Raw genomic sequence first — 27,768 nt, 5'->3', positions numbered from 1 at the left:
TAACATGTAATATTTCAATCAAAAAACGAAGGCCAGACAATTGGGAATTCAACCTGAATAAGTTGTAATTGTATATAGAAAAATGAAAATTTTGCTTTTATTGAGTAAAACTAAGATGATTCTGCATGAGTTTCTCAAGTATTAAGTTTCTGATGTGAAAACTGAGTGATTTATTAGCAATTGAAAACTTGCATTAAATGAAAAAAAAAAAAAAAGTTGCTATTTCAGGCAAAAACTTAAATAATATATCAAATATTGCTAATGACCCTGAAAATATAGGTGAATATATCTGAATTTTGTGCATATCGGGTAAAATCTGAGAATTTTATAGACATTTTAAGTTTTGTTATACTTGTATAAAAAAAGCAATCAGGATTTTATTAGGCAACGATTTTGAATTTTCTGATGTCGCTGCTCATGGAAACTCATATATGCTTAAGGGAGGTGCCTGTTTTGGGTCGCTAGCGGCTTTGGTTTTGAAAATATTTGAATTTTAGGTTTTTGAAAATAGGCCCCCAACGGATCGGCCCCGTCAACTGATCGTGAAGGCTCTGCGCGGGCCATGTTCAATTATACAGTGGGGCAAATAAGTATTTAGTCAACCACTAATTGTGCAAGTTCTCCTACTTGAAAAGATTAGAGAGGCCTGTAATTGTCAACATGGGTAAACCTCAACCATGAGAGACAGAATGTGGGAAAAAAATACAGAAAATCACATTGTTTGATTTTTAAAGAATTTATTTGCAAATCATGGTGGAAAATAAGTATTTGGTCAAAACCATAAGTTCATCTCAATACTTTGTTATGTCCCTTTGTTGGCAATAACGGAGGCCAAACATTTTCTGTAACTCTTCACTCTTCGCTTGGTGTAAAGAAATCCACTGTGGGAGCAATTGTTAGAAAATGGAAGACGTACAAGACCACTGATAATCTCCCTCGATCTGGGGCTCCATGCAAGATCTCACCCCGTAACGTCAAAATGATAACAAGAACAGTGAGCAAAAATCCCAGAACCTCACGGGGGGACCTATTGAATGACCTACAGAGAGCTGGGACCACAATAACAAAGGCTACTATCAGTAACACAATGCGCTGCCAGGGACTCAAATCCTGCACTGCCAGACGTGTCCCCCTGCTGAAGCCAGTACACGTCCAGGCCTGTCTGCGGTTCGCTAGAGAGCATTTGGATGATCCAGAAGAGGACTGGGAGAATGTATTACGGTCAGATGAAACCAAAATGGAACTTTTTGGTTGAAACACAGGTTCTCGAGAAAGAATACTGAATTGCATCCGAAGAACATCATACTCACTGTGAAGCATGGGGGTGGAAACATCATGCTTTGGGGCTGTTTTTCTGCAAAGGGACCAGGACGACTGATCCGTGTAAAGGAAAGAATGAATGGGGCCATGTATTGAGAGATTTTGAGTGAAAATCTCCTTCCATCAGCAAGGGCATTGAAGATGAGACGTGGCTGGGTTTTTCAGCATGACAATGATCCCAAACACACAGCCAGGCCAACAAAGGAGTGGCTTCGTAAGAAGCATTTCAAGGTCCTGGAGTGGCCTAGCCAGTCTCCAGATCTCAACCCCATAGAAAATCCGTGTTGCCCAACGACAGCCCCAAAACATCACTGCTCTAGAGGAGATCTGCATGGAGGATTGGGCAAAAATACTAGCAACAGTGTGCGAAAAGCTTGTGAATAGTTACAGAAAACGTTTGGCCTCCGTTATTGCCAACAAAGGGTACATAGCAAAGTAATGAGATGAACTTTTGGTATTGACCAAATACTTATTTTCCACCATGATTTGCAAATAAATCCTTTAAAAATCAAACAATGTGATTTTCTGTTTTTTCCCCCCCCACATTCTGTCTCTGATGGTTGAGGTTTACCCACAATTACAGGTCTCTCTAATATTTTCAAGTGGGAGAACTTGCACAATTAGTGGTTGACTAAATACTTATTTGCCCTACTGTATTTTCATCATTTGCTGCGGGCCGTAGTTTGGACACGAGATGTTATCTTTCCCGCTAATGAACGCATCTCAAGGTGATTTACGGTCTTAACGCTGGCCATCTAGAGCAGGCTGCTGGTGGTACTGCAGAGGAACATAAAGGAGCCATTTATTGGGGCACTCAAAATGGAACAATTGATTTGGCATTTTTACAACAAGACAAAGGCAAACGCTCATAGCACCGATGTGAGAATCATCTGATTTTACAGATAATTATTCATGTTATTGTGCCAATGTCAATAAATATCCAGAGTCATATAAGTGGCGTCCTACTTGACTTGCAGAAGATTTGGCAAAACCTTCCATGTCGTTTACCAGCGTGGGGCGGCGTCGCTCCTTGTCCTCCATCTAGCTAAACACTTAAAAATACCAATAAAGATAGCGTTATGAAGAAATGACACGGAGGAGTGTCAGTCGCTTTGCTTCTTCCCTTCCTGAGTCTGGTCGACGTACGAGTATTCGCTTGCAATGTCTTCTTAGATGTTGGGGAGATGGTAGTTGAACTTGTTGAGGTTGTGGTAGTACTTCTTGGTGTCCAGAGCGGGGAAGATGCTGCTCCCCGTCAGCTGAGGCAAACACTGACACACAAAAAATGGCGGATGCTTGTCAAACAAACTGAGAAGGAAAAAAAACAACTTTGTAATATTGGAATTTTACTAAGGTCAAAATTATATTTGAGGAGTATCTTTCAAGCCAAAACAATTTCGTCATAAATGATCATTTTAAGTAAGCTGTAGTGACCACTACAGCTGCCTAAACATTATTCTCCCACGGAACTAATGTGGGGGACACTGTGTTCTGGAGGGGAACTTTTTGCGCCGGACTCAACACACACGAACTGAAACTCAACGGGCAACAAGACTCACTAACATCATCTGCTACAAAGCAATATTTGATGTTAAATTTCCTACACATTTTTGTACAAAAAAAAAAAAAGAAAAATAGAAATATTTTGTAAACTGAGTATACAAGATATTTCACAAGTGTATTTTATCAAAGCAAAAATTTTACATTATAGTAAATATTTTCTCACCTTTTTTGAGGACAATATTTTCTTGTACTTACAGTCATTTTCATGACATATTTCTCATGAAAATATATATTTTATTTAAATTACATTTAAGTAAAATTTAATGCCTGCATATAGTTATACTTAGTTGAATTTCTGGAACAAAACATACCTGTATTTTTCAGACTCTAGGTCGCAGTTTTTTTTCCCCAGAGTTTAGCTGGGGGTGCGACTTATACTCTGGAGCGACTAATGTGTGAAATTATTAACACATTATTATATCTATTCACGTGTTATTTTGGTGTTTTGGAGTGACACTGATGGTTTGGTAAACTTGTTAGCATGTTCTTTATGCTAAAGTTATCTGAAAAACTCTTAATAGCTATGCTACGTTAACATACTGGCCACGTTCACATTTAATTGTTCATGCATCATGTAACATTATCATACTGTACACTTATTCAGCATGTTGTTCTCTACTCTTATTTTTATATAAAATTGCCTTTCAAGATGACATATTTGTTCTATGTGTTGGACTTTATCAAGTAAATTTCCCCCAAAAATGCAACTGTCAGGGAAGCTCAAGTTTGAACTCCAAGGCAAGTGTTACTTCGATAGCTCGATTAGAGAAATAAATACGACCCCAACTAAAGATGTCCCGATCGATCGGGTCCGATCACGTCATTTTCAAAGTATCGGAATCGGCAAAAAAATATCGGACATATACCTTTTTTTAATATATACATATTTTTTAATTAAATTGTTTTCTAATTGTATTTAACATTACAGACAAAATGTTACACTCATCCAGAGTCTTTAGTTTAGGCTTAAGGTAGGGTTATCAAATTTATCCTGTTAACGGCGGTAATTAATTTTTAAATTTAAATCATCACGTTAAAATTTTTAACGCAATTAATGCATGCGCTGCACGACCCACTCACACATTGTCGCGTTCAATCTGTAATGGCGCCGTTTTACCTATATATAGAGCTAAAAGGCAGCGTAAAATGAGTAGAGTGAATTTTGGCAGCCTTTGGAGCCTTTTTTTTAATTGGCTAAAGCCTTACAATCCGTCTCCCTACAATTAAAAATAGCGTGGGAAGCAATGTGGGGAAGAAAGGTAGTAATTGATCTTTTTCTTAACAACCTATGTTATTTCCCAACGCAGAGAAGATATATCAATTGGTACCCCTACGCACAGTCATGGTTGCACTTCCCATCATGCATTTGGGCAGAACAGTTAAATGGCTACAGTATCATTGACTGAAAGCTCAACAAATACACTAGATGGCAATATTTAGTGACAATATACAAAGTCACAAATCTTTCTATCCGTGGATCCCTCTCACAGAAAGAATGTTAATAATATAAAAGCCATCTTGAGGATTTATTGTCATAATAAACAAATACAGTACTTTTGTACTGTATGTTGAATGTATATATTCGTCCGAGATTTATTCATTTTTTTCTTAATGCATTGCCAAAATGTATATGATCGGGAAAAATTATCGGGAATGATTGGAATTGAATCGGGAGCAAAAAAAAAGCAATCGGATCGGGAAATATCGGGATCGGCAGATACTCAAACTAAAACGATCGGGATCGGATCGGGAGCAAAAAAACATGATCGGAACAACCCTAACCCCAACCATGGATTGATTTTCTCTCGGGTACAGACGCGGAGCCAAGCACAAAGCGCCTCTCCGCATGTGGACAAAAGAGAAATGCAGGGCATGCCTCTATTTATGGGTTGACATCATAGAAACGAAACCGAAACTTAGTAAGAAACGAAACTCATCATCTCACAAACCTCGGTATTTTTCCATACAAAAACATCTTTGAGCTGAGACCTTGAACACCGGTCCCGGCTAGAACGGAGATAAGCTTAGTTTGATAAACTACAGTCGCTCATTGTATTCATTCAGGGCATATTGGAAAACAGGAACATAACAGTCCATATTTGGGCATATGGTGATACAGTCAAGGCCATCAGAAGGCACACTCAACAGTTTAATGCTATAATGTTCTCATGCAAGCATAACAAAAAGCATAAAAAATATGATGGATAATGGTTGTGTTTTAAGCATGAATAAAATTCTCTCACAGCGACTAATGTTTTTTTTTTTCCTCTTCATTGTGCATTTTTGGGCTGGTGCGACTTACACTCAGGTGCAACTTATAGTCCGAAAAATACGGTATGTACAGTGCTGGCCAAAAGTATTGGCACCCCTGCAATTCTGTCAGATAATGCTCAATTTCTCCCAGAAAATGCTTTGGTAGTAATATCTTCATTTATTTTGCTTGCGATGAAAAAACACAAAATAGAACATATATTTTTTTAAATCATTATCATTTTACACAAAACTCCAAAAATGGGCCGGACAAAAGTATTGGCACCCTCAGCCTAATACTTGTTAGCACAACCTTTAGACAAAATAACTGCGAAGAACTGCCTCCGGTATCCATCAATGAGTTTCTTACAATGCTCTGCTGGAATTTTAGACCATTCTTCTAATGCCAAATGCTTCAGGTCTCTGAGATTTAAAGGGTGCCTTCTCCAAACTGCCATTTTCAGATGCCCAGAGAGACTGGTTATCAAGCACATCAAAGCTGCCTTACAGCCTTCACTGGACCCACACCAATTTGCATATAGAGAGAACCGTTCAACTGAGGACGCCATCGCCACGGTGCTGCACACACTTCTAGTGCACCTTGAGCATAAAAACACCTATGCACGGCTCCTTTTTGTGGACTACAGTTCGACTTTTAAGGCAAGGCAAGGCAAATTTATTTATATAGCACAATTCAACACAAGGCAATTCAAAGTTCTTTACATCACATGAAGATCTTCAAAATCACATTAAAATCAATAGAACGTAAAAAAGATAATCGAAATAGGAAATAAAATTATACATGAAAATCACATTTAATCACGAATAGACTAAAAAATCAATAAATAAATGAATAAATAAAAATAAAACAAATACTACTACTAATAATAATTGAAATCAGCAATGGAGATAAGCACAAGAGGAATAGAAAGCAAATAGATTGAAATATATAGACAGTTATGGATATGCAGGGCTAAACAAAATCATCTTTAGCCCTGATTTAAAGGAGTTAACAGTTTAAGCATACTTCAGACCTTCAGGTAACTTGTTCCAGAGGTGAGGAGCATAATAACTAAATGCTGCCTCACCCTGCTTGGTTGTTGTTATTGGAACATACAGGAGACCGGTTCCAGACGACCTTAGGGGTCTAGATGTTTCATAGAAATCTAACAAATCAAGCATGTATTTTGGTCCAAGGCAATTAAGTGTTTTGTAGACGAGCAGTAGTTTTTTTACAGTCTATCCTTTGACTCACTGGAAGCCAGTGTAACAATTTCAAAACCGGTGTAATGCGGTCCAGTTTCCTTGTATTTGTGAGGACTCTGGCTGCAGCATTCTGTACTAGCTGCAGCTTCCTGACTGATTTTTTTATCAAGACCTGTAAATATACCGTTGCAATAGTCCAATCTGCTGAAAATGAATGCATGCATAAGTTTTTCCATGTCTTGTTGAGTCAGAAGCCCCTTAATTCTGGCTATATTTTTTAGGTGGTAATAAGCAGATTTAGTGACGGACTTTAGATGGCTATGAAATTTTAGGTCTGAGTCAGTAATTACGCCAAGGTTTCTGACTTGATTTGTAGCTGTAAGTGACATTGTGCTAAGGTGTGAAGGGAAAAGATATCGTCATCGCACACACCATATAATTGTTTGCATTAATCTAACACATTCATCTAACTATTGTTTAAGCAGACTCCACTACATGCCCTTTGACGCAGTAAAGTGAATCACCTAATCCGGGCTAATGAGGGGGAGATGAGAAAAAAATGGTACAGTTTCTCGTAGGCACTGTCTAACTATTTGCATTACTCTAACACACGTAATATAATTAATCCGGAAATAGTATCATTTTTATATTTACGGTAGGACTGCACTACTAATATAAAATAAATAGCACACCATAGTTTAATGAGAAGAAATAGAAGAGATACACAATGCCGTCTTATCACAGAAGCCCAACGCGTGCGTCACGAACAAGATTGACGCACCAACTCTTGCAATCAGCTCTCCCAGCAAACTCCAAGGACAAAGCACTTTGTCCTAAAACAAGTACAAGCCAGCCCAGACAACAAAGTTGATAGCGGGCGTCCCATCCGCGCACGAACCTAAGCCGCCCAAAACCGGCCACAGAGGAGAAGACCCAAAAGCAACGCCCAGACACACCTTCGGACACACCTTTGACCCGGCCCGCTTCAGCAAAGACTTTAAAAAGACTGGACACTGAGATAACACAGATTTTTGCTGCTCGGAAACATGTAGCCTTGTTTTGGATCCAGAATTGTCTCTCCGTCGTCTGTTTTTGCCTTGTTTTTTACCATTGTAGACGAATAAATTGTCAACCTGTTTTCGGTGAGTGTTTTTCAAACTTTTGAAACATGGAGTCAGTACAAAGGGTTAAAAATAAGAAGAGAACGCGCGAAGTTCTGCCTTCCCGGTTGGAGCGCGCAGGGGCAGCATCGGCAGAGCAGCACTTTGTTCGGCCGTTGCTGTTCCCGTGTGCCTTGGCCGGGGGGGCGAATTTCAACAGATTCCAGCTTATCTTTGACCTTTCCTTTTTTGGCCCAAAAATGATCACTTCTGTCTTCTCCACATTTAACTGGAGAAAATTCTGGCACATCCATTCATTGATTCGATGAATGCATTTACTCAGGAAGCCTAAGGGACTATAATCATGTGGGGACACAGAAATGTAGAGTTGTGTGTCATCTGCATTTAACATCTTCCGCCCATTCAAACTCCGGTCCAAACTCCACCAACTGGGCCTCAACACTGCCCTGTGCAATTGGACTGTGGACTTTTTAACTAATCGCACACAGAGTGTCAGAGTGGGCAAAAACACCTCCTCCACTCTCACTATCAACACCGGGGCCCCTCAAGGGTGTGTTCTGAGCCCTATGCTTTACTCCCTGTACACTCATGACTGCTCTGCCTCCTCTGCATCCAACCTCACCATCAAGTTCGCCGACGGCACCACAGTGCTCGGACTCATCTCCAACGACGATGAAACAGACTACAGAAAAGAGGTGCAACATCTGGAGTCATGGTGTCACAAAAACAACTTGGCTCTAAACACCAAAAAGACCAAGAAGATTGTGGTGGATTTCCGCAAGGGGAGTCACAAGAGGGTGAGAAGCTTTAAATTATTGGGGGTAACGATGACTGAGGACCTGTCCTGGGGGGATCACATTTCCACAGCAGTGGGCAAGACACAACAACGCCTCTACTACCTGAGGAAGCTTAAGAGCACCCACATCCCCAGACCTCTGATGGTGAACTTTTACAACTGTGCCATCAGCAGTGTTCCGACATATGGATTTTTAGTGTGGTTTTCCAGCTGAACTAAAGCTGACCAGCAGGTGCTCCAGCACGAGGTGAAAGCTGCCGGGAGAATCATTGGAATTATTCTCCCTGAAATCAGCACCATCAACTCCACTCGCTGTTTAACTCATTCACTCCCAGCCATTTTCACCGGTGCAACCCCCTTCGCTCCCGGCCATTTTACTGGATTTGGACTGATTTTGCAAGGTCCCCAGAAAATTTAGCTCTATTGCTATATAAACATGGAACCCACCAAAAGAAAGATTAGACTCTCTTCTTTCAGAAGGAAAAAAAGTTAGTTCATATCTTTTTCCATTCTTTAGAAATCAGCAATAGAAAATAGCTTAGTTTGAGCAATTTTCCAATTTCTGATGAAAAAAACTGAGAAATTGAGCTTTTTGTAAAAGCATACATTTCAAACATAACTTTGACTTTAACACAGCTATTTTTTGCTTTAGTTAGATCCCAAACATCTGAATAATGTTTTTCTTCTACAAAATAACATATACAACAAGCAACAATTTTGATAGCAAAGTAACAATTCGCCTGGGGAACTTGTGTTCCTGGTTTGGCCGTGCGCGTTTCCGGCTGAGTCGCGGGACACTGGAGTGTCTGGGAGACGCGAGCGGCAGAGCACGGCGGCGCGGGCTCTGCTCAGCGAGTAGCAATACTGTGTCAATGTTTACACTTGGTACTTACAGGTATTTATCATACCGGTTTTGCACTTCATCAGCTTAGCTGTATGGATGCTCCAAACAAAGTTTCGTTGTGCTTTTTGTAACAATGACAATAAATATTCGGAATCTCTGAATATGAATCTCTCTCCACAGGTGTTCTATGGGATTTAGGTCTTCACCCATTGCTGGCCACTTTAGAAGTCTCCAGTGCTTTCTCTCAAACCATTTTCTAGTGCTTTTTGAAGGGTGTTTTGGGTCATTGTCTTGCTGGAAGACTCATGACCTCTAAGGGAAACCCAGCTTTCTCACACTGGGCCCAACATTATGCTGCAAACATTGTTGGTAGCCTTCAGACTTCATAATGCCATGCACACGGTCAAGCAGTCCAGTGCCAGAGGCAGCAAAGCAACCCCAAAACATCAGGGAACCTCCACCATGCTTGACTGTGGGGACTGTGTGCTGTTCTTTGAAGGCTTCATTTTTTCTCCTGTAAACTCTATGTTGATGCCTTTACCCAAAAGTAGGGGTGTAACGGTACACAAAAATCTCGGTTCGGTACGTACCTCGGTTTTGAGGTCACGGTTCGGTTCATTTTCGGTACAGTAAGAAAACAAAATGCAAAATATAAATGTGTTAGTTGTTTATTACACACCTTTGTGCTTTCAACAATAGGAACATTAGCCTATACAAAGCTAGAATTCTGCTCAAAAAGTAGCGGGTATTTAAAGATAATCCAACAACAATTTGCCTTTCAGACCCCATGTATTGGCCAGCTTTCTTTCTGAAAGAAAGAAGAAAAAAGAAGTCCTGTGCTAAAGAGAAAAGAAATCCCAATGACAAAGATTTTAACATGTATTTTACAAATGAAATGCCTCAATGAATCATTTTTTTTCTTATGAACGGTTTTCAAAAGCTTTATTGGTGGATTTTCTCAAGTTAAAGTGCAACACAATAATTAATAAATTTAATTGTGTAAGCAGGATCTGTTAATTATTCTTATTATTTAATTACAGGTATTTTAGCTCATTTCAATTTATTTTATTTAAATGGGCTATTATTTATTTTTTATGTGTTTATATTTTACAAATGTGATGTAGTATTCATTTATATTGTATATTTTATGTTGTATAACTTTAGTTCCTATGTGAATCTGAGCTCCTACTTGTTTTGTTGTGGTGGGAGGGTTTTGTATTGAACACGGGGCCGTGTTGGTTATTATTATAGCAGAGAAGACAGCAGTAAATTAACAAAGACAAGTCAACTGTGCCCCGATCTACCACTCAAGAGTTTTGATGGACTCAAAAAGTGGGTTACAATTGCATATTAGTTTGAAAATCGACCGGATCCACCGTATTTTTATACGGTGACTTCCGGTCTGCCCGATCCTAGCTATCGTTAGTAGTATTGACGCAGGAGGGTCGCGTGTCACGTCAATTAATAAACTCTGCCGTGCTTTTCGCGTGCATCGTGTTGAGCCGTTTCTGGGATGCGTCTAACACGCGGCTGCACTGCGACTGGTGTGCATTGACTGATTGACTTTAACGCTCGCGTTTCACTGCGTTGTCGCGGCGGGCACGTTGTCGCGCCGTTGACGTTTCTGGGTTATACTGTCCTACCATGTTGGTCCTCATTATAGTAGAGAAGACGGAGTAAATATAATCTACACAAAGAAACTGTAACCCGATCGACTCACAGCCTCGAAAAGTAAGGGTTACATTCCGTCAGAAACTCATTCGGTATGCCTCCGTTCCGAACCGAGCACCACGTACCGAACGGTTCAATACAAATATATGTACCGTTACACCCTTACCCAAAAGCTCTACTTTTGTCTCATCTGACCAGAGAACATTCTTCCAAAACGTTTTTGGCTTTCTCAGGTAAGTTTTGGCAAACTCCAGTTTGCCTTTTTATGTCTCTGGATCAGAATTGGGGTCTTCCTATATAGAGTCCCTTTTCATTCAAACGCCGACGGATAGTATGGGTTGACACTGTTGTATACTCGGACTGCCGGACAGCTTGAAGTTGTTTGGATGTTAGCCGAGGTTCTTTATCCACTATCTGCACAAACTTGCGTTGCAATCTCTCGTCAGTGTTTCTTTTCCGTCCACATCTAGGGAGGTAAGCACAGTGCCATGGGCTTTACACTACTGATGACTCTGCGCACGGTAGACAAAGGAACATTCAGGCTTTTGGAGATGGACTTGTAGCCTTGAGATTACCCATGCTTCCTGACAATTTTGCTTCTCAAGTCCTCAGATATTTGGTCTTCTCTCTTTTCTCCATGCTCAATGTGGTACACACAAGGACACAGGACAGAGGTTGAGTCAACTTTAATCCATTTTAACTGGCTGCAAGTGTGATTTAGTTTTTGCCACCACCTGTTATGTGCCAGAGGTAAGTAACAGGAGCTGTTAATTACACAAATTAGAAGCATCACATGATTTTTCAAAGGGCGCCAATACTTTTGTACGGCCCATTTTTGGAGTTTTGTGTAAAATGGTAATGACTTATTATTTTTTTTTCCATTCTCTTCTGTGTTTTTTCATTGCAAGCAAAATCAATGAAGATATTACTACCAAAGGATTTGTAATTGCAATTGCATTCTGGGAGAAATTGAACATTTTCTGACAGAATTGCAGGGGTGCCAACACTTTTTGCCAGCACTGTACATGATGTGAGTTAAAAAAAAATATTTTGTAGTCAAAAATACTTCTTGATGTTTTGCGTAACTATTTCGCATTTTTGTTGAATAAAATACATATTTTTCTAGTGTTCAATTTCCTAATAATGTTTACGTATATTGTATATTCTCTTTTGGTAAATTTTGCAGAAGGGTTTTTTGTGCTGTCAAACAGCGAACTCTTGTGGTCGCTTTGCGACATGGTTTATTGTTTTTCTTGCCAATTCAATATGGCTGCACGATGTCTCAGGCTGATGCCTACGTTGTAATGTTGTGCTTATATGATCCTTGGACGAGATTTGTCCGTAAGTATGGATGTTGTAACAAATGTAGATATTATGTTAGTAACAGAAATGTTATATTTTTTATATGAGACGCTTTTTGTTTATGTTTAGTGAATTTGTCTAGCGTGCTAAGCTAACGTTGTTGCTAATGCAATGCTTGTGTACTTTTTTTTGTAGTTTTACGACGGTCTAAAGAGGACAATAGTTTAAGGCCATTCTATTAAAAAATCAGATTAAAAAAAGGAAGAAGTCTGATTATTAAGGCGTCGTTCATTAGCTGTCTAGCTTGGGAAAAAGACGCTTCGGAGTGAGTACAGCATATTGTATGTTATCAATGTTCTCTAATTTGCAAATTATTTGAGTAAGAAATTGAAATATATACTTACGAAAGTCAAACTATTACATTAAATTGACATTTAAAATGTTTGATGCCTTTTAAAAGGTATTTGATAAGTGTTACACTTTTGTTCTGTTTCAATCAATTCCGGTTGTTATTTGATATCAAAACGTTTTTTCGTATGGTGGACTCACCCCAGCGGGCGGGTGTTTGCGTGGCAGGCGTGTCCTCCTGTTGCCGTGGCGATCGTGGCCGTTGGGGCGCTCGCCGTGTCTCAGGCTGTCAAAGTAAGGATGCTGCAGCAGCTGCTCGCACGGAAGACGCTCGCTGGGGTTCATACGCAAACAGGCCTGACCATGACGTCAAGAAAAACATCAATGAATGCAGTAAAAGAAACGTTTGGAGTCAATAATGCAATTACCTTCATGAGACTGAGTGCTTGTTGTGAGAGGTTTGGATATTTCAGCTCCAGAGGTTCCTAAAAGGGGACAAAAAAACAAAACTTAGTCACTTGATTGGACATTTTCTGAGTTGCACGTGTAGATTTTCTGTCTGACTCTCTCTTGAGGTTCAGGGATGGAAAGGCCGTGGAAGAATTGATTGGTGCTGAAAACTTGCTGATGACGGTAGATGAGATCTCCTGCAAAAAACAATAATAGCAATATAACGCATTGGCATCCATCGACGTCATAAGACGTTTCAAGTGAGAGGATGAAAATGCGCGATCGTTTTTTACCAATTTTGGAATGAATGATGTCCCTCCAGATATTTTACAAAATATTTATTATCCAAGTGGTTTTCATATGACAGCATTTTATCTTTTTTTTAAAAAAAAACAAACGACACTTCACAAAATATTTGTTTTTGTAGAATTTAAACTATTTAAATAATTATATTTGTTTTAGGAACAATATGTTTGATTTTTATAAAACGCGATGTAAATACAATTTTAGTGTGCTCATCCTAATTTTTTCTTTTAAAAATAAATATTCTGCATATTTTGTTAAGTTTCTAAATGTCATTAAAATACATTTGAACTTTTTCTAACAAATTATTAGATTTATTTCGTGACATTTGTACTGCATTTTGTTTTGGAAAGTAGAAAATAAAAGTCCTTTGTTGAATTATTTTTATGTCATTAAAGAATTTTAAAATAATGTTTGCTTTTAAAATTGTTACCGTATTGGCCCGAATATAAGACGTTTTTTTTTTGCATTGAAATAAGACTGAAAAAGTGGGGGGTCGTCTCATATGCCTTGTCTAGACATTATACCCATTCACGACGCTAGATGGCGCCAGATATAATTGAAGCGATGTTCTGTCATGACAGATCTCAGCTACTCTTTTTAGTATAACCAGTTTGCATTATTTTATTGCAATGTTTTTCCTGATTCAGATTTGTTTCAAGGCTACAGTTAACAGTTAGACTTCCCTTTGATGGTTAATGCAGTTATTGCAATTTTTTTGTTTTATCACAATAGATTGGTTTATTTACATTTCAAAAACCAGAAGCTATTCATTTACGAATGTGATTGCACTTTAGTTTACATTAGGGTTGTTCCGATCATGTTTTTTTGCTCCCGATCCGATCTCGATCGTTTTAGTTTGAGTATCTGCCGATCCCGATATTTCCCGATCCGATTGTTTTTTTTAACTCCCGATTCAATTCCAAACATTCCCGATAATTTTTCCCGATCATATACATTTTGGCAATGCATTAAGAAAAAAATGAATAAAACTCGGACGAATATATACATTCAACATACAGTACATAAGTACTGTATTTGTTTATTATGACAATAAATCCTCAAGATGGCATCTACGTTATTAACATTCTTTCTGTGAGAGGGATCCACGGATAGAAAGACTTGTGATTTTGTATATTGTGACTAAATTTTGCCATCTAGTGTATTTGTTGAGCTTTCAGTAAATGATAGTGTAGGCATGCCTAAATGCATGATGGGAAGTTGAACCATGACTGTGCGTAGTGCTACCGATTGATATATCTTCTCTGCGTTGGGAAATAAGGTGTTAAGAAAAAGATCAATTGCTACCTTGCTTCCCCACATTGCTTCCCAAGATATTTATAGACCCTACTCACCTACGTCACAAAATGGGCGTGTCGCTGTTTCCGGCCGCCATATTGTACCTCTTTTTCAGACCTATTCTCATTGTTTTCAATTAGTCGAGCAAGTTATAGAGCAATTCATGGAAGCCCCGGTGTTATCTGACGCTGTAAACTCATTGGATCCGTTGCATAAAAGGCGTTACGTGGAAAAGCTTCAGTTTATCCATTCGCCAGATCCGTATTTGATGCCTAGATCGATGTTTTTCGACCCGCTGGCTTCGCCTGACATCTGATATCCTGATATTTACAACTATCTTGTCCACACAAAATCAGCCTATTCTCGCGAAAGTTTGAAAAACTTTAAGAGCTTGGAGGCTTATAAATGCTACGTTGCTGGTTGGGTGAAACACGTCCTCGTACACGAAAATTCGGCAGGAATCTTGTGCTCGGAAGGTGAGTTACGAAATTTTCAATTCAAAATCTTTTGTTCTTGCTAACATCCACTGTCAAGTCTAATGTATTTCATGTCATTTGTCAATGGAGCTAGGGCTTTTAATGTTTATATGGTTTAGCGATAGCACTCTGACTACATACATACGTGTATGTTGTCGGCGATTAGCCTAGCAATGATCTTAATTGTGGTTGTCAGCCCAAAACCCTCTAAATATATATTAAATGCATCTTACCAGATATAAAATGACTACTACATAATCTGCGGTAGTCGTTTGGAGCCCAGTTTTCTCGTCGAATTGCAGCAGTCAGTCTCGGTCTCCTCTTCGGGTCTCTCGGAATACGGTAAAAATTCAAGTCTCTCCGTCTATCTTCTCTGTTTTTGCAACTGACCGCCACACACGACTTCACCGTTTTGATTATTATTGTTAACGAGCAGAAAAACACGCCATAATAGGAGGAATTTACGAAGCGCTAATGCATTAACATGACTAGTATCCGGACATCATGGCGCGGGGGCGTGACTGTGACGTCACGTGAGTAGGGTCTATAGTCATAGGGAGAGGAATTGTCAGGCTTAAGCCAATTAAAAAAAGGCTCCAAAGGCTGCCAAAATTCACTCTACTCATTTTACGCTGCCTTTTACCTCTCTATATAGGTAAAATGTAGCCATTACAGATTGAGCGCGACAATGCGTGAGTGGGTCCTGCAGCGCATGCATTAATTGCGTTAAATGTTTTAACGTGATACATTTTTTAAAAAAATTAATTACCGCCGTTATTGGGATAAATTTGATAACCCCTACCTTTAGCTTAAACTAAAGACTCTGGATGAGTGTAACATATTATGTCTGTAACGTTAAATACAATTAGAAAACTATTTCATTAAAAAATATATATATATTAAAAAAAGGCATGGCCGATATTTTTTTGCCGATTCCGATACTTTGAAAATGACATGATCAGACATCTCTAGTTCAGATATTAAGATTTGAATGAGGAAAAATAACATGCTTTTTCTCTCAAATATATTGTTATAATCTTTTGTCAGATGTACTGTAATTATTTTCTATATAAAAATTAATTTGGTGTTCAAAAAGTCTTTTTTCAAACTTGAGTCTTGAAAAAGAGGGGGTTTTCTTATAATCAGGGCTGTTTTATATTCGGACCAATACGGTATTTAAAAACACGTCAGTCACCCGGTGCGTTCAGGAACAGCATGCAAAACACAACTGCCACATTGGAAACCGATTCATTACATTAGTATAGGTATTACTAATATTATATTATTATTCCTATTTTTATTTATAATTTATTTGTTTTGCTCTGTGTAATTGCTATTTGCCACTGTACCACTGTACTTGTATTTCTGCAATTTGATTCAAATTCAGGTTCTTTTTTCATCCTTTAACTGTAATATTGTAAAAGCGCAACTGACCGAGTGTCTTGCGGATAAGGTAGAGCTGGTCCATGTCGGACTTCCCGGGCCACAGTGGAACGCCGGAGAGGAGCTCTGCGAAGACACAGCCGATGGCCCAGACGTCCACAGGGGGGCCGTACTGCGTGTCCCCCACCAGCAGCTCAGGTGCACGGTACCAGCGCGTGGCCACGTAGTCTGTGTAGTAGTCGCACGGCCCCGCTTAAAAAAAAAAAAAAAAAATTCCCTTATTCTTCAAGGGAACCTCGTCTTAAAGACTTACAGGCTCTAATAAGCCACAGTTAGTCTGTTATACTAAAATATGTTATTGAAAACATATAAAACATTGCCATTGATTTCAAAGTCTATGATATTTAGTACATGTTGAAAGAGATAGTATCTTTTCTCATAGGCACCGTCACACTGTTTGTATTGCTCTAACACACTTAATATAATCAATCAGGGAATAGTACTGTTTCTCGTATTTACTGTTTGACTGTTTGTATTACTCTAACACACCCAATATAAAATAAATAACACTTATACCATAGTTTAATGAAAACAAGCAGAATATAGGGCATAAGAGATATACAACGCCTTCTTATCATGGAAGCCCAATGCATGCGTCATACAACTGACTGAGCAAGTTTGACGCAGCAACTCTCGCAATCAGTTCTCTCGGATAGTCCAGAACAAATGGCGGGACGCTCTGTCCCAACACAAGGAACATCGGAGAACGCCCGATATCCAACTGATAAGACTCCAAGAGCCCCTTTGACGCTGAGGTGGCAAAATCCACAACAGTCGTTGCCCTGACATCAGTAACTCCTGTCCTCCCGTCTAATCCACAAACAGACAATAATCCAAAACACACCCTTCTTCCTGCCCACAGTCTGCCCCGCGAGAGCCTTCAAAAGACTGAATATTTAACTAAGTGTTGTCATTTTTTCTTAGGAACCTTTCGTTGACCTGTGATATGGTGACCTTGGAACGAGTTTGCCTCCTCTCCTGAGTCTGTTTCGCCTTTTTGTTTGATCGCTGTCAACCCGAATGAATTGTCAACTTGTTCTTGGTGAGCCTTCTTTACACCTTTCAAAATGGAGTCAGTACAAAGGGTGAAGTCCAAGGTGAACGCGCAGAGTTTGGAATTCTGGTCGAATTGTCAGGGTCTCGCCGGCCCGGGTCGTTGGAGCTGCGCCTGCGCGGGTCCGGCGGTCCGGCTGGCGCAATTCCGGCAGTCTGGCTAGAAGGTCAGATTCCTTCAATCAGTCCTTGAGTCTAGTCTGTTTGCTTTTTTTGTATTTCCTCTGTGAATCAACGGTGCTAGTCTTTCATACAAAAATGGATCTGATTAGTTTGTCTCTCAGCGCAATTGACAAGACTTTTCTCAACAAGACACGGTGCACTAGGGAGCCGTCTTGCCCAGATGGTACCTTCACCGCTGGAGAAATTCATGGGATCACCGGTCTTACGGTCCTATCTGAGGAAGATATCGAGGAGATTTGGCTGTTTGGCGTGATGGTCGTGGGGTTCCTTCTGCTTGGCTTAGGTGTTGCCCTGCTCTACCAGCAAGTTTCCAAGATGGCAGCTTTCAAGCAAATCAACAAATTGACCACGGATCAAACAGTGCGATTCAAGGCATTGGAAGACCGCGTCGAGGCTCGGATCGAGAACTGGCTCCGTGGACTCACGGTTCGGTCCGAGGAAGGATGGAGAAAAGTGGATGCTACCTTGCGCCAGGTGACAGACCTGTCGGGGCAGGTGACTGAATTGTCGAGGCAAACCCTGACTATTAGCAATGACTGAAGGGACCTAAGGTCTCGCCTACGCCATGAGGCGCACGAATTTGACTGAAGACCAACCGTATTTGGACATATTAAATTACTTATTCGGTTTAATTTGATTATAATTTTCCTTTTCCTTTCCCGAACACCCTTACCCCATCCCTCCCTTCTCCTGGAGAGAGCCGCGCAGATGGCCCCATCTCTTGCCCTTGATCTCTTCCTTGCGACTCCAATTTTGTCTACAGACAAATAAAAATACTGATACACTTGTGCATACACACACACCCGCACAACCCCCCCTCCAGTCTGCGACCACCTTTTTCTTACTATCACTGACCCCCCCTTCCTCCAGCCATGACTGGTAGTTCTCCTTTTTTCGTACAAAAAATCCCTGCACGTGACCTGTGCGTCGTGTCATATCCCTGCTATGTTGTATGATACATGTGTGTCTACTTGTAATTTGCTCCGTCATTTCTCAAGAAGAGAGAGAAGTTGGCGGCGCGGAACGTCTGCAGCGGCCCGATGCTCACTCATCGAACGGAATTTTGTCATCTGTTGTCATTTTGTGAAAGCCCGTGTCAATGACAAATACATCTCTGAATCTGAATGACAAAAGCTGGACTAACTCTGGTGGCATAAAATATCGTTCGGGAAGTGCAAGAAGTCGACAGTTTTGACCATTATGCAGTAATTTTGCCCTGTCGTACTGAATAAATGCATTTTTAATGTTTCATATTCCATTTAGCACAAGACTGTTATTTGTCATGACCATACCATTTATTGAGCAATTGGGGAAAAAATATTTCAATAAAAAGAATATCCTGTAAAAATATTGGAGTAGAGAGATTGAAACAATCATGACATTTTGATGCGGTCTGTAGCATTTTTCTCGTTCTGAATAATTCCCCCTCAATGGGCTGAATTCTAAATCAGATGAAATCGTGACCCTGCCGATGTCATCCTCCAGCTGGGGACGCTCGAGCGCAATAATGACAGGCGGGGCTAAACAACAGATTAAAAGACTAATTTCTCGTCATCTACGCTTTGCCAAAATGTTGTATGTCATCGAATTGTCTCAAAATATGATTTTAATTCATATAATAATGCCATTTAAGATTTTTTTTTTACGCTGTCACGGGGACTTTAAATACTTTGAGCAACCGTCTGTCACACATGAAGGTCATTTACAGTGGGGCAAATAAATATTTAGTCAATCTCTAATTGTGCAAGTTCTACCGCTTGAAAATATTAGAGAGGCCTGTAATTGTCAACATGGGTAAACCTCAACCATGAGAGACAGAATGTGGGGAAAAAAAACAGAAAATCACATTATTTGATTTTTAAAGAATTTATTTGCAAATCATGGTGGAAAAGAAGTATTTGGTCAATACCAAAAGTTCATCTCAATACTTTGTTACGTACCCTTTGTTGGCAATAACAGAGGCCGAACGTTTTCTGTAACTCTTCACTAGCTTTTCACACACTGTTGCTGGTATTTTGACCCATTCCTCCATGCAGATCTCCTCTAGAGCAGTTGTGTTTTGGGGCTGCCGTTGGGCAACACGGACTTTCAACTCGCTCCACAGATTTTCGATGGGGTTGAGATCTGGAGACTGGCAAGGCCACTCCAGGACCTTAAAATGCTTCTTACGAAGCCACTCCTTTGTTGCCCTGGCTGTGTGTTTGGGATGATTGTCATGCTGAAAGACCCAGCCACGTCTCATCTTCAATGCCCTTGCTGATGGAAGGAGATTTTCACTCAAAATCTCTTGATACACGGCCCCATTCATTCTTTCCTTTACACAGATCAGTCGTCCTGGTCCCTATGCAGAAAAACAGCCCCAAAGCATGATGTTTCCACCTGCATGCTTCACAGTGGGTATGGTGCAATTCAGTATTCTTTTTCCTCCAAACACGAGAACCTGTGTTTCTACCAAAAAGTTCTATTTTGTTTTCATCTGACCGTAACACATCCTCCCAGTCCTCTTCTTGATCATCCAAAAGCTCTCTAGCGAACCGCAGACGGGCCTGGACGTGTTGCCTGGTATACCAGACTCACCGCTGTTCCAGCGATTGAGTCTGGCGACCGTCCGGCGGATCAAATTCCGAGGGCAGAGCAAGCCACAGCAAACAGACAGCGGAGTGGACCAATCAGCGACGGGCAGACGTGACGTTGTTAAAGCAACAAGTAATTAGCGTGAGCGGAGAATGGAGAAGTTTATTCAACATGGCTAGCGCGAGCCATGTTGACTGTTGTCAGTGACTTGTTTCGATGTGTTTTTGGTAATTTAAAACTGGTTTTACCGTGAATTGGAACATATTCTCGGCTCTCCCGTTCGCCATCTGTGTTGTTGTAGAGACGACTTTCGGCGCGCAAGAGTGACGTTACTCGTTAAGAACACGTCACGCAGATAAACGAATCTGATTGGACGATTGATTTTGTACCTTGCTCGAGAGGCCGTTAATGGGCTGGGTCCCAGACTATTTCTCACAGTGTTTGAAAAATACGGGGGGAATAGTCTGGCTTTTCCAGGCAACTGGACGTGTACTTTCTTCAGCACGGGGACACGTCTGGCGGTGCAGGATTTGAGTCCCTGGCGGCGCATTGTGTTACTGATAGTAGCCTTTGTTACTGTGGTCCCAGCTCTCTGTAGGTCATTCACTAGGTCCCTCCGTGTGGTTCTGGGAATTTTGCTCACCGTTCTTGTTATCATTTTGACACCACGGGGTGAGGAGGGATTTGAAAGTCCGTGTTGCCCAACGACAGCCCCAAAACATCAATGCTCTAGAAGAGATCTGCATGGAGGAATGGGCCACAATACCAGCAACAGTGTGTGAAAAGCTTGTGAAGAGTTACATAAAACGTTTGGCCTCTGTTATTGCCAACAAAGGGTACATAACAAAGTATTGAGATGAACTTTTGGTATTGACTAAATACTTATTTTCCACTCTAATTTGGAAATAAATTCTTTAAAAATCAAACTGTGATTTTCTGTTTTTTTTTTTCCACATTCTGTCTCTCATGGTTGAGGTTTACCCATGTTGACAATTACGGGCCTCGCTAACATTTTCAAGCGGGAGAACTTGCACAATTAGTGGTTGACTAAATACTTATTTGCCCCACTGTATACTCGTGTTGTCTGTTCCTTGAAGTTGAATACAATTGAACTGTAATTGATTCATTTCATTTGATTCAGTCCATCTTTCGCGTACCACTAGAGGGAGCCCACGTACCACTGTTGGTACTCGTACCACACTTTGAGAAACGGTGACTCTTTCTTTCTGGGGGAGGGAAACGGCAACGTTCTTACTGAGAATCCTGGCGAAGCCGAAGTCGCAGAGCTTGATGACGTGCTGTTTGGTGATGAGAATGTTCTCAGGCTTCACGTCTCTGTGGATACACTGGCGAGGGGTCAGAGAGCGCATGGGTCAGCGGGCGGCGTGTTTGTGCCGCCGCGCCGAGGGGGAAAAGGAATGCTTGTTAAAAAAGAGAAGAAAGAAAAAGAAGAGGAGAGCGGTGCTGGACTTGCGTTGTGTTTGTGGCAAAAGTTGACAGCCTGAAGCGTCTGCCACGTGATGTTCTTCACCAGATGCTCGGGAACCCTGTACACAACAACAGGAGACGCTTTCTAAAACTGGCTGGGAACGAGCATTAGTGCCATTATCTTCAATAAACCACCGATCCATTTGGACGTGGAGGCCGCCAACCCCTCCCAGTTCAAATGAATTGGACGTCTGTCGTCGTCAATGGCAACTATGGCTAATCGACAAATAATTGAAGATTAAATTATTCAGCAACTATTTTGAAAGACAACTTTCTGACGAAAATTTTTAAAATCCTGTTTTTCTTGGAAATGTTTTGTTTTTATATATTTTGGATTTTGTGTTTTTATTAAATTTATTCATTCAAAAGTAATTATTATTTTTTAAACATTTTTATTTCTGACATTTACAGTATAATTAAAAAAATAGAAAATGAAAGTAAACCATATATTCATCCGTATTTTTTTTTTTTTTTATCAAAACATTTTCCCTAATATGTTAAATACAAATTCATTCACATTTTATTTTTAGTTTTGATGAAAAAGAAAAAATAAAAGCAGTAAATATTTTCATTTGTATATATTTTGGATTTCGTGTTTTTATTAACTTTATTCATTAAAACGGTAATTATTCTTTATTTTTTAAACATATTTTTTCTAACATTTACAGTGTAATTCAAAAAATAGAAAATGAAAGTAAACCATATTTTCATCAATATTTTTTTTAATCAAAACATTTTCCCTAATATGTTAAATACAAATTCATTCACATTTTATTTTTAGTTTTGATGAAAAGGAAAAAATAAAAGCAGCAAATATTTTCATTCGTATATATTTTGGATTTCGTGTTTTTATTAAATTTATTCATTAAAACAGTAATTATTCTTTATTTTTTAAACATTTTTTCTAACATTTACAGTGTAATTCAAAAATAGAAAATGAAAGTAAACCATATTTTCATCTGTATTTTTTTTTTTAATCAAAACATTTTCCCCAATATGTTAAATACAAATTCATTCACATTTTATTTTCAGTTTTGATGAAAAGGAAAAAATAAAAGCAGTAAATATTTTCATTTGTATATATTTTTTTAGATTTCATGTATTTTCCTAAAAAAAAAAATAACTTAAATAACTTTTTTTGCCCAATGTTTAATCACAAATATAGTAAAAAAAAAAAATAATAATCAGTGAATAAAATTATTTGTAAAAAAATCTAATCTATGTTAATTTTTAAAATTAATCAAATAAAATGTAAAAAATATATATATATACTTTTTTTTTAAACAAAATATTTTTTCAATCTATTAAATGAAAAGGGTAAAACTGGAAAAATTATCTCATTTATTTTTAATTAATTCAAATGTTTTTTTATTTTTAGTTCAAATTCATATCAATATCGATAATAACAAATATATCATAATATAAAATATTTTTAAGCAATTCATTTATTTTATCCTAATCAAAAGAGTTCAAGATACTGTATTTGTTTCCCCCAATGTTTAAAATTAAAGCATCAAATATGCTGAAAACAAAAATTACAACAAATAAAAGTCTTTCTCAATGCAATTTCAAATGAGAAATAAAAACTGAAATTATTGGGTTGGCTCACAGGCCAGCGTCTTTCAACGTCGCCACGGAAACGCCTACCACGTGATTGGCGATTCAAGACGAAGTCCGCCCCTCCCAAAAAGGCGGCTGACGGCGCCCCGCCGGCAGAGAGCGTCGCCGTAAACATTCCCGGCGGGGCGGGTTGGGGTCCCCGGGCGACCGCTAGCACAAAAGGCGGGAACGTCCAGTACGTCGCGGGTAGAAGATAATCCAATGTACACAGCGTCACACTGCCATCACCGCTCGGCACCGCGAAATAGCCGTAAGATAAAACTGAGAATTAGGGCCAAACAAAGAAAGAAAGAAAAGTCGTAATATTACGAGTTTAAAATCATAATGAATTGAGAAAAAAATGTCGTAATTAGGGTTGTTCCGATCATGTTTTTTTGCCCCCGATCCGATCCCGATCGTTTTAGTTTGAGTATCTGCCAATCCCGATATTTCCCGATCCGATTGCTTATTTTTTGCTCCCGATTCAATTCCAATCATTCCCGATAATTTTTCCCGATCATATACATTTTGGCAATGCATTAAGAAAAAAATGAATAAAACTCGGACGAATATATACATTCAACATACAGTACATAAGTACTGTATTTGTTTATTATGACAATAAATCCTCTAGATGGCATTTACATTATTAACATTCTTTCTGTGAGAGGGATGCACGGATAGAAAGACTTGTGACTTTGTATATTGTGACTAAATATTGCCATCTAGTGTATTTGTTGAGCTTTCAGTAAATGATACTGTACCCATGCCCAAATGCATGGTGGGAAGTGGAACCATGACTGTGCGTAGTGCTACCAATTGATATATCTTCTCTGCGTTGGGAAATTACATAAGGTGTTAAGAAAAAGATCACTTGCTACCTTGCTTCCCCACATTGCTTCCCATGATATTTCTAATCGTAGGGAGAGGGATTGTAAGGCTTTAGCCAGTTAAAAAAAGGCTCCAAAGGCTGCCAAAATTCACTCTACTCATTTTACGCTGCCTTTTATCTCTCTATATCGGTAAAACGGCGCCATTATAGATTGCACGCGACAATGCGTGAGTGGGTCGTGCAGTGCATGCATTAATTATGTTAAATATTATAAGTACGTTAAAAAATCTTCCCTGCGCAATTCCGGTGATGCAACGGATTTTGTTTCCCCATTTGTATTATTATTCTCATGTTTACCTGTAGAGGAAGCTACTTTACATTCAAAGAAATTCAGGGGGGACGAGGCACAAATGAAATGCTGTGATGTTGTTTTTTTTTTTTTTTTTTTAGATATATATATCTGACAGTATACTATTTTCATTTGACTTCAACCAGGAGTGACACAAGAGCCAATAAAACGTTGTTTAATGTCTGACCGCTTGTGTTGCCTCATGATTCACGAAAAATATGCTTTGCTTTAGAATTTTAATGCATCCCAGGCTTTAATGCATCGCGATGCATTGCCGAATCGAACCGAATCGAATCGTGACCCTTTGAATCGAATCGAATCGTGGCCCTCCGAATCGTAATCGAATCAAATCGTGAGGGCAGTACCGATACACATACACAATAGCATAACATTACATTTAAACAATCAGGTAATATTTGGCCAGCTGCCCGTTTTTTGTGCAAGAAACTAGAAATTCAGAGATTACTGCGTCCATACACAAAAAAAAAATTAGGCTTTTACGTATTTTATGTTACATATCAATCTAAAAACGACGAGGGCCAGATTGCCGGCAAGATGTCCTGAGACAATAGTGACATCGGATTTCAACCTAAATAAGTTGTGATTGTATAGAGAAAAACGCAAAATTTGCTTTTGTTAAGTAAAATTAAGATGATTCTGCATGCTTTCCTCAAGTATTAAGTTTCTGATGTGAAAATTGAGTGATTTACTAGCTGTTGTAAACTGCACTAAATAAAAAAATCTAGGTTGCTATTTCAGGCAAAAAGTTATATATGTTCAATACTGCTTTTGATCCTGAAAATATAGGTGATTATCTCCCCATTTGGTGATTTTTGTGCATCTAGCGTAAAATCTGAGAATTTTATAGCCATTTTAAGTTTTGTTATACTTATATAAATAATAAACAATGGGGATTCTATTAGGGAACGACTTTGATTTTTTTTTTTTACGCCGCTGCACATGGAGACTCACATACAGTGGGGCAAATAAGTATTTAGTCAACCACTAATTGTGCAAGTTCTCCCACTTGAAAATATTAGAGAGGCCTGTAATTGTCAACATGGGTAAACCTCAACCATGAGAGACAGAATGTGGAAAAAAAACACAGAAAATCACATTGTTTGAGTTTTAAAGAATTTATTTGCAAATCATGGTGGAAAATAAGTATTTGGTCAATACCAAAAGTTCATCTCAATACTTTGTTATGTACCCTTTGTTGGCAATAACGGAGGCCAAACGTTTTCTGTAACTCTTCACAAGATTTTCACACACTGTTGCTGGTATTGTGGCCAATTCCTCCATGCAGATCTCCTCTAGATCTCCTCTAGAGCAGTGATGTTTTGGGGCTGTAGTTGGGCAACACCGACTTTCAACTCGCTCCACAGATTTTCTATGGGGTTGAGATCTGGAGACTGGCTAGGCCACTCCAGGACCTTGAAATGCTTCTTACGAAGCCACTCCTTTGTTGCCCTGGCTGTGTGTTTGGGATCATTGTCATGCTGAAAGACCCAGGCACGTCTCATCTTCAATGCCCTTGCTGATGGAAGGAGATTTTTACTCAAAATCTCTCAATACATGCCGCCATTCATTCTTTCCTTTACACAGATCAGTCGTCCTGGTCCCTTTGCAGAAAAACAGCCCCAAAGCATGATGTTTCCACCCCCATGCTTCACAGTGGGTATGGTGTTCTTCGGATGCAATTCAGTATTCTTTCTCCTCCAAACACGAGAACCTGTGTTTCTACCAAAAAGTTCTATTTTGGTTTCATCTAACCATAAAACATTCTCCCAGTCCTCTTCTGGACCTTCCAAATGCTCTCTAGCGAACCGCAGACCGGCCTGGACGTGTACTTTCTTCAGCAGAGGGATTATCAGTGGTCTTGTATGTCTTCTATTTTCTAATAATTGCTCCCACAGTTGATTTCTATACACCAAGCGTTTTACCTATTGCAGATTCAATCTTCCCAGCCTGGTGCAGGTCTACAATTTTGTCTCTGGTGTCCTTCGACAGCTCTTTGGTCTTGGCCATAGTGGAGTTTGGAGTGTGACTGACTGAGGTTGTGGACAGGTGTATTTTATACCGATAATGAGTTAAAACAGGTGCCGTTAATACAGGTAACGAGTGGAGCCTCATTAGACCTCGTTAGAAGAAGTTAGACCTCTTTGACAGCCAGAAATCTTGCTTGTTTGTAGGTGACCAAATACTTATTTTCCACTCTAATTTGGAAATAAATTATTTAAAAATCAAACAATGTGATTTTCTGTTTTTTTTCCCCACATTCTGTCTCTCATGGTTGAGGTTTACCCATGTTGACAATTACAGGCCTCTCTAATCTTGTCAAGTAGGAGAACTTGCACAATTGGTGGTTGACTAAATACTTATTTGCCCCACTGTATGCCTAAGGAAGGTGACTGTTTTCGTTTTAGGACGCTCGCAGCTTTGCTTTTGAAAATATATCTGATTTTTTTGTAAAATAAGCCCCCTACGGAACGGCCCTGCGCCCCGTTTCCCTTCAATTGATCGTGAAGTCTACTTTACCTCACTTATAATGACGATGACAAGCTAAAAAGGTGTCTTGGGAGACTAAAACAAAACGAGACGAATACCACTTTTCATCTGACGAGACCAGATGAAAAATCGGCAAAGTTTCCGTCATAGATTCACAATGTGTGACATTTTCTTATCATATGTGTAGTTAGCACGCATCGTAGCAGTGTTTGGTCGTGTCACTCATGTGAAGTGCTGCTGCCGTGGGGCGATTGAGTTGCATGTCACCAACCCTCGTGGGTATCGGTCCAGCTCGTGGAGAACCGTGTGGTCGCAGTACTCGAACACCAGATGAAGTTTCCTCTTGCGGCGAAACACCTCGATCAGATTCACTAGGTTGCCGTGTTTCAGTTGCTGCACATACAAAGACACACAAGACGTTCACCTTCCTCCCCCTAAATCTAAAGTGTTAATAGGCGGTAATAAAGCTGGCGTCGCCCCGGCAACCACCCGCCCCTCCCCAATCCGTTCAGGCCTGTTGTATTTATGAGCTGCCACTCCCACCCGCCACCGCATGACTAATTAAGCACAGCGGCTGAGATTTGGACTCAAAAGTGTGGATGTGGCTGGCGCCGGTCCAAATTGACAGTGCCCTTTACTAGGGTTGTTCCGATCATGTTTTTTTGCTCCCGATCCGATCCCGATCGTTTTAGTTTGAGTATCTGATATTATATATTTCCCGATCCGATCGCTTTTTTTTGCTCCCGATTCAATTCCAATCATTCCCGATAATTTTTCCCGATCATATGCA

At 39.6% G+C, this 27,768-nt stretch overlaps 1 protein-coding gene across 2 annotated transcripts in view; it reads right to left on the bottom strand.

The window, feature by feature from the left end:
- Positions 1 to 2,031: 2,031 nt before the first annotated feature.
- cdkl1 (cyclin dependent kinase like 1 (CDC2 related kinase)) overlaps positions 2,032 to 27,768 on the bottom strand; it is a 40,655-nt gene continuing 14,918 nt past the window's right edge. For both annotated transcript variants that reach the window (XM_057859081.1, XM_057859080.1), the window contains 8 exons: positions 27,250 to 27,371; positions 21,677 to 21,749; positions 21,458 to 21,548; positions 16,384 to 16,584; positions 12,986 to 13,068; positions 12,850 to 12,906; positions 12,623 to 12,778; positions 2,032 to 2,591 (listed from right to left, as the gene is read on the bottom strand). In XM_057859081.1, coding sequence (XP_057715064.1) covers positions 2,490 to 2,591; positions 12,623 to 12,778; positions 12,850 to 12,906; positions 12,986 to 13,068; positions 16,384 to 16,584; positions 21,458 to 21,548; positions 21,677 to 21,749; positions 27,250 to 27,371 — 885 coding nt within the window. In that variant the 3' untranslated portion in view covers positions 2,032 to 2,489. The remainder of the gene's footprint in view (positions 2,592 to 12,622; positions 12,779 to 12,849; positions 12,907 to 12,985; positions 13,069 to 16,383; positions 16,585 to 21,457; positions 21,549 to 21,676; positions 21,750 to 27,249; positions 27,372 to 27,768) is intronic.

Source organism: Corythoichthys intestinalis, chromosome 15, assembly GCF_030265065.1.
Source record: "Corythoichthys intestinalis isolate RoL2023-P3 chromosome 15, ASM3026506v1, whole genome shotgun sequence".
Taxonomy (NCBI): domain Eukaryota; kingdom Metazoa; phylum Chordata; class Actinopteri; order Syngnathiformes; family Syngnathidae; genus Corythoichthys; species Corythoichthys intestinalis.
This window is presented reverse-complemented; position numbering and strand designations above follow the sequence as displayed.